Source organism: Acartia tonsa, chromosome 10 (genome assembly GCF_053477335.1).
Source record: "Acartia tonsa isolate MP-2025a chromosome 10, ASM5347733v1, whole genome shotgun sequence".
NCBI classification, from domain to species: Eukaryota; Metazoa; Arthropoda; class Copepoda; order Calanoida; family Acartiidae; genus Acartia; species Acartia tonsa.
In genome coordinates, this window is record NC_137269.1 from 16,227,104 (window position 1) to 16,239,820 (window position 12,717).

Genomic DNA, 12,717 nt, shown 5'->3' on the forward strand with positions numbered 1-12,717 from the left:
TAGTTATTATTCATTTTATGGTATAAATTAGAAAGGTTATTTGTTTGTCTGTTAAGATCTTGCTAACCACTGAAAGGATTGAGTTCTGCTACTTGGGAACTTTTCACATAGGTCCTGGCTTAGTTTTAGACTATTTGATTGTTTACAATTAGATCTTGGGATCAGTGGCGTTCACATGGTTTGCAAGAAGGGTGCAAAATTGGCAAACCAAAATCGAGGGGGGGGGGATGAGCTTTAGGAGGGTGTATTAAAGACAACAAGAGGGGTGTAATTTAAGTGTCAGGGGCGTGTATTGGAAACATAGATGGGTATATCCACCACCCTAGATTTTGACATGGGGTGGATACTTCTGCACGTCTCAGCTTAGGACAGTCTTGAGCTGGATCTTTAAATCATTTTAGTGGTGAGCCAGATCGGGGTGAGCCAACTTTCCACCAATGAGAGCACAGCATTTTATGAAATACCGCGCTGTGATTGGCTGAAATTCGGCGCACCCCGATCTGTCTCACCACTAAAATGATTTAAAGATCCAGCTCAGGCTTTTTTATCCCCTCCCTCTTCTAGATTCTAGAGCCTCAGCTGCTATCTGTCTTACAAAATATGAAATTTAAATTATAAAATGTGAATTCATTTCAAATATATCACTTTAAATTTAATAACACACAGTATATCATGAAATCATATGAATTACTACAAAAAATAATGTTTATAAAGTCTGGCAATAACTTGAATTAAAAAGATCAACTTAGTGCCAATTTACAGAAATGTACTAACAAAATTTGACAGAAACGAATAAAAGCTATAAATAAACACATTAAAGAACAATAATTTTCATAGTTAACGCAGCAATAACAATAAAACAAGGATGACAACATCCATAAAAGCAAAGCTCTGAAACGGTAGGAAAAACGAACATTAACACTTTTAGAATGTCAGAACTGAATAATCAGAATATAAATCTATAATAGTCTAAATTCTTACTAGAATAGTTTTAAAAAAATAGTGTTAGTATGGCTTATTTTTGAATAGATTTTCTAAAACTTGATGCTTCAACTTTTGCTGATGTGAAACGATTAAATTATATTCATACATACAAATATTTATCAAAGTATAGAAAATTGCTAGCAGACCTATACTGAATTTATTATACTTGTAAATAGAAAGCAAAGATTTCATAGCAGACGATGATTTTTCAGTCGAGTTACAAGAATGACGACCTTTCAAATCTTTAACAAAGTATATTTGGCGTTATCCTGTTACAAAATTTTTTATCAATTTGAAAATTTGAGTACCCCCCCCCCCCCCCCCCCGACAGTCTGGATAGTCTGCGGGAGGAGGAAAAGATTTGGACACAGGAAAAAGGCAAGCTTCAATTTAATTCAATAACGTGTCCGTGCTGTGTGGGGAAGCCGAGCGAAGCGAGGCTTCTCCACAGCACGGACACGTTATTGAATTAAATTGAAGCTTGCCTTTTTCCTGTGTCCAAAACTTGATGTCGGGGTACTCTAATTTTCTAAATTTCAAAAACTATTTTAGGTTAGGTTAGGTTAGGTTATAGGCTAGGGAGCCGAGCGCTGCGGCCACGGATGTTCGTTGTCTGGGGTACTTTAATTTTCTAAATTTCAAAAAACTATTTTAGGTTAGGTTAGGTTAGGTTATAGGCTAGGGAGCCGAGCGCTGCGGCCACGGATGTTCGTTGTCTGGGGTACTTTAATTTTCTAAATTTCAAAAAACTATTTTAGGTTAGGTTAGGTTAGGTTATAGGCTAGGGAGCCGAGCGCTGCGGCCACAGATGTTCGTTGTCGGGGGTACTTTAATTTTCTAAATTTCAAAAAACTATTTTAGGTTAGGCTATTTCTTTTAAATATTGCTACGCAACCCACAAATAAAATTGTTCTTGCTAAAAATACGCGGACGAGAGGGAGAACATAAAGGGGACTGGGAAAAGGGGGTTGTTGGTCAGATGGGAGAGGAAAGGGGTAAACAATACAGTTAAAAAACGCGGACACGGAGCGGACGAGAGGGAGAACATAAAGGGGGCGGGGATAAGGGGGTTGTTGGTCAGATGGGAGGGGAAAGGGGTAAACAATACAGTAAGAATTCTGTATATAAATAGACTGAAAGCTTGAAGCTGTTTGTTAGTCGACTACAGATTGCCTTGTAGCGAGGGACTGAGATCCTAAACTGGTTGGCATGGTTGACTAAGGAGGCAAGGCAAGGCTCGTGTCTCGCCTTATATACCCTCCCTCCCTTACTCCTGTCCAACCTAATAATAGTTTACTTAAATTATTATTTTGTTGGGGGGGGGGGGGGGGGGGGGGGTTGTACTCAAATTTTCGAAATCGCTAAAAATAATACTAAGAGGAATATACCGTATATTTTTATAAATATTGTGAATAAGATTCGTTTTAGACATTAATTGTATATTATCCGCTCCCAAGCCCCAATTAGCTCCAAAGATAAGGGGACAGTGTAGACTTCTAAATAATGTTGAATACGCGTTGGTAATATTTGTAAATGTTCATTTGTCAGTCTGATTTAAGAGGTTCGCTTTTATGGATGAGATCATACTTATCAATATTACAGATCGAAGCTTCTCTCTGAAATAATCGTTTTTTGTCGATCTGAGGTATAGCTATGGTCAAGGTACTTTCTGTCCTTGTTAACTTCATTGAGCACACCTCACACAAAGTATATAGAATCTGGATAAACTCATAAGAAAGGGATACACCATTTAGGTCTTAGTTGCAACTATCTCTGAACCAAATCTGCCCAGTGAAGTGCATAATTATGCCGTAGACAATCAGTTTTTTTGAATACACGGCCTTTGTCTTAAAGTTCTAACTGTGCATGATGATGAGTTGCGCCTGTTTTTGGCCAAGACATTCCCTCTACTGAAAACGAGCGGATGCTCTGATGTTTTGTCACAGTCGTGGGTCAAATAATTGTGTAACTTAAGATACAAAATTTAAAAAAAATGCAGTATACATACATCAAGGGGGGGGGGGGCGGATCTGACACTTTTGCGTAAACAGGGTGTATAGGCTTTGTCTTAGGAGTGAGAGGATAGCTAGGTTATTAACGAAAAATGTTTACTTATGGGGTGTATTTTTCTTATATTTCAAAATTTTTGGATTTAGCCTCCAGGTTCAGGTGCTGCAGGCCTCCAGGTTGTCTAGGATAGGAATTTTTTTTGAAGAGTTAGAGTTGAACTTATAAAACAAAATATGCATCTTTTATCTTCAAATATGTTAATAACATTCAAATCAAAAGGATGCATATTTTGTTTTATAATTTGACTTCTAACTCTTCAAAAATGTTTTTTCATTTTTACCTGTCCAGAGACAACCTGGAGGCCTGCAGCACCTGAACCTGGAGGCAAAATCAAAATTTTTTTAAATATAAAAAGATGTTTGTGGGAAGATGATTAAAGTCCCTCAACAGATTATGACGTTATACGATAAAATAACTAATGAGAGGCCTGCATAAATTTTACCATTGGTCAATTACAGTGTATTCTGGCCTCTCATTGACTATTCTATCGTATGACGTCATAATCTGTTGAGGGACTTAAATCATCTTCTGTTTGTGGTTATAAAACTCGAAGGTCATAAGAATCGAGACAAACAATCTATAGAAAAAATAGAAAAGATAAATCAATTTTTTATTTCAAAGAACCAATAAATTAGAATTATTAAGTTAATTCTGAAATCTATTTTCAAAACAATATTCTTACTTCTGTAACATATAGATAGATCTTGTAGAATCGTCATATCGTTTCCAATTCACATAAGATTATCGGATATAATATAGAAAACTTTGCAACTAAGTTTGTTTAGATTTTAAACTTTTAATTGCTGCTTTTCTATACGTCCAATGAGCTTCGCTTTAATGGGTGTTTTAATTCTTGTTTACATGTTGTTTGTCCTTAACCCAAGGCTTTTATTCTGTCATATTAATCCCACAGAGTATAATCCATCATGTATTTATGATCTATTCTACATAGTCTACAAATATATTTACATTTTTCATAAATAGTAGTATGGTTTTTTTTGTCCGTTTGTTGGTTTATTGGTGATTTATGAGGTATTCATTACGCGATTTCATTACACCCTAATTGATAAACCTACAAAAAAATATTTAACTCATATTTAGGACTTGCAATGAAAGGTCTTGCAATTTATCTCTTTATTTTTGGAAACTGCTTCTGTGTACTCAGTAGGCCACAATAGCAAAATCAAGGCTTTTTGCCCCATGGGGTAAAAATTAAATTGAATTATGAAGAAAAGATGAGTTCACATTATAGAAAAGATAATCAATTGTCAAAGGAATTTCACACAAAAAAATCGATCCATTCTTCTGAAATAGCAATCGGAAAAAATCATGTTTATCCTGAAGCTGCACAGACAGACAAAAAAATGAATTTTAAAGTAGCTTCCCATCTATTAACCGGAGCAATTTTTACATCAATTCATTTAAGCAATTTTTATGATATACAATTATAATTTTTATATATCAAGGTTTTACTTTTTAACAATTCATAGCATTGGACGTGATTGTACTAGTTTTGTGCCGACATGATTTATGGCCATCTATTAATGTTAGACACTAATGTACATTGTACAATGTACATATTCAAAGAGGAACAGAGACAAATATTCTAATGAACAAATAAAATAATTTTATCTGAATCTTTATGTTATATATTTAAGTTTGTTTATTATTCCTTATTTTTTAATAATTAACATTCCAAAGTCATATTTGAGCAATTTGTTTTTTGTTTCTACCTTAAGACATGTTTCTCCTTTACAGTGAAGCTTCTTATGAAAGGTCTATATAACTATAGAATTTTTTACTTTTTCTTTTCTGAACTAAAATGGAAAGTGGATGATCGTCTTAACCCTACTCTTTTCCCTAAGTGTCCCTAGAGGCCATTTGTACCCTATAAACACCTTAAATGTAGGAAAATGTTGTGTTTTAACCTTTTAGAGAGGAGAGGCTAGAGGGGTGGGTGTGTGCCATTTTAAAACCACTTTAAAAGAAGCTTTTATCTACTTCGAAATTTCTATTTTGAAGAGCTAAAATTCCAACTGGAATAACAATTTAAAATAAAACTACATACAATCTTTGGTTTTTATAACCCTATTTATTTTTTAAAAATAGAACTGATTCCTATGCTGACAGACTAGCCATAATAAACCAAAACCTTTCTAAATGTTGACATGTACCACAATAAAGTAATCTAGTATGATATATTCTGGGGGAAATGTCAGAAAATATTTATTTTTGTAATTGAAGCATTATACCCCCCCCCCCCCTCTGTCTCTTCAAACCTGCAATACATTTTAAGAAAATACAGCCTATGATATCTAAGGTAGTATTGAATTCTCTTTCTTTCCATGCACAATGGTGTTGTATTTGCTACAGTAATATACAATAGACAACCAACTCATTAATTGCATGATCTGACATGTTATTGAGCTGTTCCTGGTCGAGGCCAAGCGCATTTCCTTATTTGACGTAGCAACAATGGGTAGGATTTGTAGGGTCTGAAATTAAGTTGGGTAAACTAGAGGGTTTTAGAAAAAATGGTGGGAGAATGACAGTTGTTACTCTCCAAAAACGAGATTCTATCGAACTGTCTTTTATATTATGTTGTATAGACTTACTCTATAAATAGAGCATGTTTTATTGAAAACAAGGATGATAATTCCGAGGCAACCAAATCTCAAAAGAATGCAGAAAGGGTCAACTGCAGTTCACGGTAAAATTTTCCTGGTAACTAATATCTCCAAAAATCTATGAATTTTAAAGTTTACTTGCTGCCAAACGTCGTAACGTAAATGTCAAGCCCGTACACCGTTTTAAGCGGCATAAGTATGTTCAAATAATTTGGAATAGCCAAGATGCACACGGAAAGCTTCACTAAAGAAATAACGTATATAATAAGTCTTTTTTGCGCATTTATGTGCACTGCGAGATAATTGTGCATTATTGATTAATTACTATTCCAGATTCTTTGTAAGCCTTCTTTTGTCGGTTAAGATTTTGTGCGAGCATAATCTATACGTTCCACCGTTTAGCCGTTAGAAGAGTTTAAAGTTCATAGATTTTTGGACATATTCGTTACCAGAAACATTTTACCGTCAAATTCAGTTGATCCAAATATTTTTCTTTAAATTTGAATCTCTACCTCTATTTCCCTCGGACGTTATCAAATACACAATTTTTCCCAAAAAAACATAGTTTTACACAGAATGTTCTTTACAAAGACTCAATGTTCAAAAATGATTTATAAAGTAGCAATGAATAGAAATATAATATTTTAAAAATCTTTATTTATTTTAAATAACAAATTACATTATAGATATTTTTAATAATCAGCTTATCACAACAAAATAATTCTAAACTATTAAAATTTTAAAATAGACGAAATAAAAAAGAACGAAAACGTCTAATGATAGCAAAGCTTTAATAAAGCACTGTGAACGTTGTAGAAGTTGAACCTTTGAGGACCTTTAGTTTTCATATGTGTAGCTAAACTCAGTCAGGTTTTTTGCTATTATAACCTTTATATCTGTCGCCAGTGCAATAATCACAGATCTACAGGAATGAGACAATGGCCGATAAATTGATGTTTATCCCTAATGATGATGCACAAAATTATTTGGACACTCAAGTTAATTAACCAACCAATTAAAATTCAATAAAAGTCCCCAACTTTGTCACGTCAACGAATAAGAAAATGTTTTAAACTTTGGGGACTATTGTAATAAAGAACCCAATGTTCCCTGCCTCCCTGGCAAGAATGAAAAAGAAGAACATAGAAACTGTCCAACACACTTGACTTGTTGAGTATCTTGGCTGACAAAAATTAACAAATATTTAACATAAAATCATAAATTATAAAGCAATGTGCTTTATCCTTTTTTTTATCAATAAAAATAAATATTTTTTAATATCATATCTGAATATATGTTGCGATTAAAATGTCTTTTTAACTTGAAGCATTTGCAAAGCTTTAGTATACTTTTTCGAGAAAAAAGTCTTTTAATATGAATCAAAATCTTTTCTTACAAAATAACATATGTTTTTTTAGAAGTAGCTTATAGTGCCTATAAAAAAATGACGTCACTCAATATAAATGACAAATGATAGGCCGGTATACATTTCTAATTGACCAATGGTAAAATGTAAACTGGCCTATTATTGTGTATTTGTATTGTATGACGTCATTTTTTTATGGGGACTATAAGCTGCTTTTATTTTTCAATATAAATTTCTACGAAAATGCAAAACAGGCAGTTTAAATTTTAATATAGATTGTATAAAAAGAATTTGTAGGGTATTTTAACAACATATAATAATAATTTTGTGTCGTTTTTCGATATTGAAGTGAAAATTTGTCAAAAAATTATGAATGACAATAATAGTAAATAAGTTTCTATGGCAGTTTTTGACCAAGGCATTTCAAACTTGTATAAGTTCTAAGAGATTGATTTTGAAATTTAAGAGTATTAATTTTTAAGTCTTATTGAAATATCTTATAATTATTGGTGTTTATGGAGAATTAAAATTTTTGTTAGTTATCCATTAATGTTAGAATCCAACTTTAAACCATAATTATAAAATAATTAATAGAGTTGTATAGAGAATTTTAGGTATACCCAAATCATAAGAATATACACCTATATACAAATAGGTGTACATACATATAGATATACCTAAATTTCTAACGTTTAGCATATTACTTTTCAAGGATATTGCATCTAAGTTAAATTTTATTGTTTATCAACTTTATTCAATAAGACAATAAGAATAAATTAATAATTATGCAAAAATATTTTTTTTCTTGGATGCCATATATCTGAATGTTTGTTACTTTATGTGCTAAAGAATGGCAAAGCATTGCTGTGCTTGTCTATTAGATTATTATGTATTTATTGTAGATATATGATGGAGAACAATTTTTAAATAGAAGCAGCTTATAGTACCGAATATAAAATGTTGTCATACATTATGAATGACCGATGATAGGTCAGTATTTATTTTACCATTGTTCAATAAAATGTATACTGACCTTTCATTAGTCATTTATATTGTATAATGTCATTTTTTTAGGCACTATAAGCTGCTTCATTAAAATACAGTTTTTAGCTTTAAATTTTTATTCATTATATTTAATCAGTGAACAACTGTTACATTTTGTCACTAAAAAAAAGGGGGGGGGGGTGATTATTGCATCTTAATCCATGTATTTAAATGTGTCCGCTTTCTTGAGGTTTATTAGTGTTTATAAACATTGATTACGAGTGATCTAGCAAAATCAACGTTCCAATTAAAAAATTAAATTTTGCTTTGTCTTTTTAAAATTTTGCTTTAAGGATTCTTTAATAACAATTTCTCCAGTATTGCTTCAAAACCGGTTAGTATCCACTGGATTAAAGCTGGTTTTGAGGTAAACTGAAAAATCATGTATCGTATCATAGTACAGGCAATTTTCTACGAGTAATAAAACAATAACAATAATATTTATACAAGTTTTGGTAATTCAAGCGTTTGTCTTACGGGGCTAAAAAATCTGGTAAAAATCATCAATTTTTAATTTAAATATCCGCGGAAAGCTGTCTATAATACGATAAGATAAATAAATATTAATATATGTTTACTAAAATATGATATGACATCTATTTCTATATTTCATGCAAGTTGCTCCTTTGTCACATTTCTGAAAAAAAAGTTAAAATTTATATGCAATTGTCCTGATACAAAATTACCCCTTCTGTACATTACAGTTAATGGTTGAAACGTTTAAACACTGAACTAATGAGCCAACCAATTGAAATTCACCAAACTCTCCAAAGATGTTAAGACAACGAATAAGAAACCGTTACTATAAAACTTTGGGGACTAGTGTAATAAACATTCTATTCAAGACGTTTTACCATCAAACGCTATCTTGTAGTCAAAACTACAGCAAATCGACGCTTTTTACATTCGATTTAAATAAGACATTTTATAAATAACAATTATGATAATATTTTCATAGTTTCTATAATCAAGGTTGGTCCGTCCGTTTGTCCATAACTGTTAGTTTTCAGTTTCGTTAGTTTAGACATGTTAGAATTGTCCTATTGATTTCAAACTTTGCACGATGATTCCTGTAATAGTTAGGTATGATTTCGAAATCGAAGCAACTCTAAAATCGTCAGAATGTCCGTACAACGATTTAAGTCCTGATAATTTTTGACAAAAAGTTTTTATGTGATATAATTATCCTATATACCTGATTTTTGTAATTACCATATTATAAGCGAAGCATATCCATACGTGCAATGTTGTCAAAACTTATACATCTATATTATGCTTATTCAGTTCTGACACCCTACAAAAGTTAATGTTCGTTTGTCCTACCGTTTCATAGCTTCACTTTATTGGATGTTGTTATCCTTGTTCTTATATTATTTCTGTTTGTGCCGTTGTTTGAATAAATTCCAACTAGAGAATGAGGAAACAAAGTTTTGTAAAACAAGCAAAACTCTGACCTATCTAACTGTCCATCCATCCATCCATCCATCCGTCCGTCCGTCCGTCCATATCTCACCTATCTTAGAAGTTAGTCCAAAACAAACATAAATTGGATCTTCAAGAATCGATTGAGATGTTTGTACAATAAACGATGAGAATTCGATCTATTATTTCATACCTTGGTATATAAATATCCATTTATTATAAATTTAGTAAATGCATAACTCATTTTCTACATGACACTATATTGATAGACATTAAAATGGTTCTGGTACTATATATTGTACATATACAATAAAAAAACTTTATTCCTTATGTCCGTTAGTAGTTAATTGGGCAATAAACAAAAGTTTGGAAATAAGATTTGACGAACGGGAATTGATATAAACTCTGAAATTCCTCCAAACTATACTGGACTTCTAGTTTGAATTGATATCAAAGTTTTGGATTTATATTATCAGAAATATTAATCATTTTGCTAACCCATGCAGTAGGCCCTATCGATATGGGATACTTTCTCTGTGATGCTCTTAGGACCATTACATAATTACATAAAACCTAACCAAAAAGAATGAAATGTACTTTTTTACAATAAATTTCATGAGGATATTTGTATATTGTTTCATATTTTTATGAACTTTGAAAATTTGCTATAAAACTTACTTTGTTCGTTTGTCCATTCATGATTTATTATGCTTTAATACTTCTGGATTTTGTTACCCTTGTTAATTTCAAGTATCTATCTACCAATTCTAATATTGACAAATAAAGCAAAAAAATTACCGGAATATATGACGTGGTATTTCTAGACTGATGTGTGAGATTCCTACAAATTTTATCATATTTCATTTCAGTATTATTTTAAAATAATGTAACAGTAAACTTCAGAAATAAAAAAGTTTTCATATAAGGAACGTCTGTTGTGACAAATTGCAAGCGAAATAAAAAATCACCAATAGCTTACAGATGTTGGCGAATATTCTTGCTTAATTCTTTTTTTGGGAGAAAAACGAAAAAAAGTACTACTTTTTGCAAAGTCGTAGAAAGAAGCAAAATTATTTTTTTCATTGTTGATTAAAGTATTCATGAAATATGATAAAATTTCCTGGTCTGACTCTGTGCGTGAGCTTTCTCTTGGGACAGATTCTTGTCCAGACAATCCTTCCCCATCCTCTTGGAATATTACCTAAACAAATTTATTTTCCCTTAATATTTACAGCAGGATTATTTTTGACAAGACATTCTTTCCTAAATTCTTGGAATCTAAGGCACTTAAAGGAAGGAGGAGGTGGAAGGCGATTATCCACGTTTGTTCTACCCCTAAGTTAGGGGCTATTTTTCTTGTTAGGATGGTGGTTTCCTCACCAAAACAATAGTTTTAAACCTGCCCTGAACCTAGGAGAAGCTTGGCTGAAAATGAGAACGATATTGGTTCAGCGATTAGCGAGATCCTTCAATACACCAAGACAGACAAAACGAAACACATTCTGTTCCTTTTTTTAAAAAGAATAAAGTATTTATCTAAAATTTTTAATAGGATTCTTCACCAACAATTGTATTTATGATTTTCCAAGATAACTCTATGTTGTTAATATGAATCTATGTATCTACCTTTGTGTTATTAATATCAGCAAGTTCAGAAGCTTCTACAATCAACTCAAGCTGATCCACACTTTCCTCAACTTCAACATCAATGGTTTTACCCTCCACCTACCAAAAATAAGATGATCTGTTTGTCAAAAAGTAGAAAGAAGCACAAAAGAGTCCTTATAATAAAAGTAACATGTTATCTGACTGTGTGTGTGTCTGTACCGAAGGATCTCGCTAACCGATGAACCGATGTGGTTCTTCTTTAAAGGGTAGCTTCTCATAGGTCAAGGTAAGGTTTATAACTATTTCTGGGGAGGGTAACACCACACTCTTAAAAGAAATTGCTTTCTACTGGTTTTATGGCTTTCATTTAATTCTCTAAACTTGGTGAACTTTCCCTAAATGAAATTCTCAATCAAATATTTTAAATAAATGTTTTAAAAGTATAAAATAATACCTCTCTCAATAATTTTTTCTTTTGTTTGTTGAATATTTTATTATTTTGTATTTCATCCAACCAGACAGGAGTAATCATCTTGGGTCTGTCTTCTGTGTTGCTGTAACCATTACCTTAATAACAACAAGATTAGTTTCCAACAAAACTAAGGCATTTCATGTAGTCAGTCTTATAGAAGGATTTTCTATTGAATTGTCAGTACTAATCCATCTTTCTTGTAAATATAAATTTAAATAGTATATATTATTCTTATGACCCCTCTAGGTACCTTGATTTTCATTTTATGATATTAGAATATAAATAATTTTCAAAATTCTTTGAAAGAGTTGAAACAATAAGTATTTATTTAGTAAGCAGAGGCCTAAAAACATGAATGTTTGTGAATGATTATATTTCCATTATGATATGCCAGTGCTCTTTTTCTTTCAATATAAAAAATATAAAACAAGTACTTGTACGTCATTGTATATAGTAAAACATGCTAATTTCAACAACAACAAGAAATTAAAAAAAAATTTGTCAGTACTACAATAAACAATACACAATAATCATAAAAAATATTTATAGATAAGCTAAGCTGCGGTATTGGATTTGGAACACAAACAAAGATTTTGAAGGCATTTAGAAAAAAATTATTAGTTGGGTTAAGTTAAGCAAGGGTTAGGAGAGTCCTTCAACGATAAAACAATTCAGAGCTAAACCTGCCGCAATAGCTAGAAGTTTTTATTATTCTTCTCAAAATATGCATAGAGGGGTAGGGGTTCGTTAGTATATTTATGTTCATGAGTGAAAGCACCAGACGAACTACTAAGTAATATTTTAGAGGGCAATACAAGAAAGTGTAATAACCATGGGCCAAAAACTGCACTTGTAGAATAGCTACGCTGTAATAAACGATACTTACTGAGAAGATGATCATAATCAAAATTTGGCATTGGTGGTGGGGTTGGGGGTGGCTTCAATTGTGTGCTTGCATTCCCATCACCTCCTATACATGATACTTAAATAATTTTGCTTAGATCAAGAAGACAAAAATGGGAATCTTTCCATCCAGTTCTTTATCCAGCTATTGCCAAATTACCATTGTCCCATCTCGCCTTACTTTATTTGAAACCTATCTTATTGACAAAACTGTATTCTAT

The 12,717-nt window shown here is 31.9% G+C and overlaps 1 protein-coding gene across 1 annotated transcript; it reads right to left on the reverse strand.

Moving 5' to 3' along the window:
- Window positions 1-6,321: 6,321 nt before the first annotated feature.
- On the reverse strand, window positions 6,322-12,562 carry LOC145330547 (uncharacterized). The gene is made up of 6 exons (XM_080175170.1): window positions 12,480-12,562; window positions 11,576-11,688; window positions 11,140-11,238; window positions 10,631-10,714; window positions 10,312-10,351; window positions 6,322-8,728 (listed from the first exon to the last, which is right to left on the reverse strand). Exons 1-5 carry the CDS (start codon window positions 12,508-12,510, stop codon window positions 10,334-10,336), a joined length of 345 nt encoding a protein of 114 aa, XP_080031296.1. The 5' UTR covers window positions 12,511-12,562; the 3' UTR covers window positions 6,322-8,728; window positions 10,312-10,333.
- Between the last annotated feature and the right edge of the window lie 155 nt (window positions 12,563-12,717).

Coding starts and splice junctions, on each gene's coding strand:
- LOC145330547 (XM_080175170.1), bottom strand. CDS start 12,510: ATGCCAAATTTTGATTATGATCATCTTCTCA. Junction 11,239..11,575: donor AGAAAAAATTATTGAGAGAG/GTATTATTTTAT, acceptor TATTTTTGGTAG/GTGGAGGGTAAAACCATTGA. Junction 10,715..11,139: donor CTGATATTAATAACACAAAG/GTAGATACATAG, acceptor AAATTTGTTTAG/GTAATATTCCAAGAGGATGG.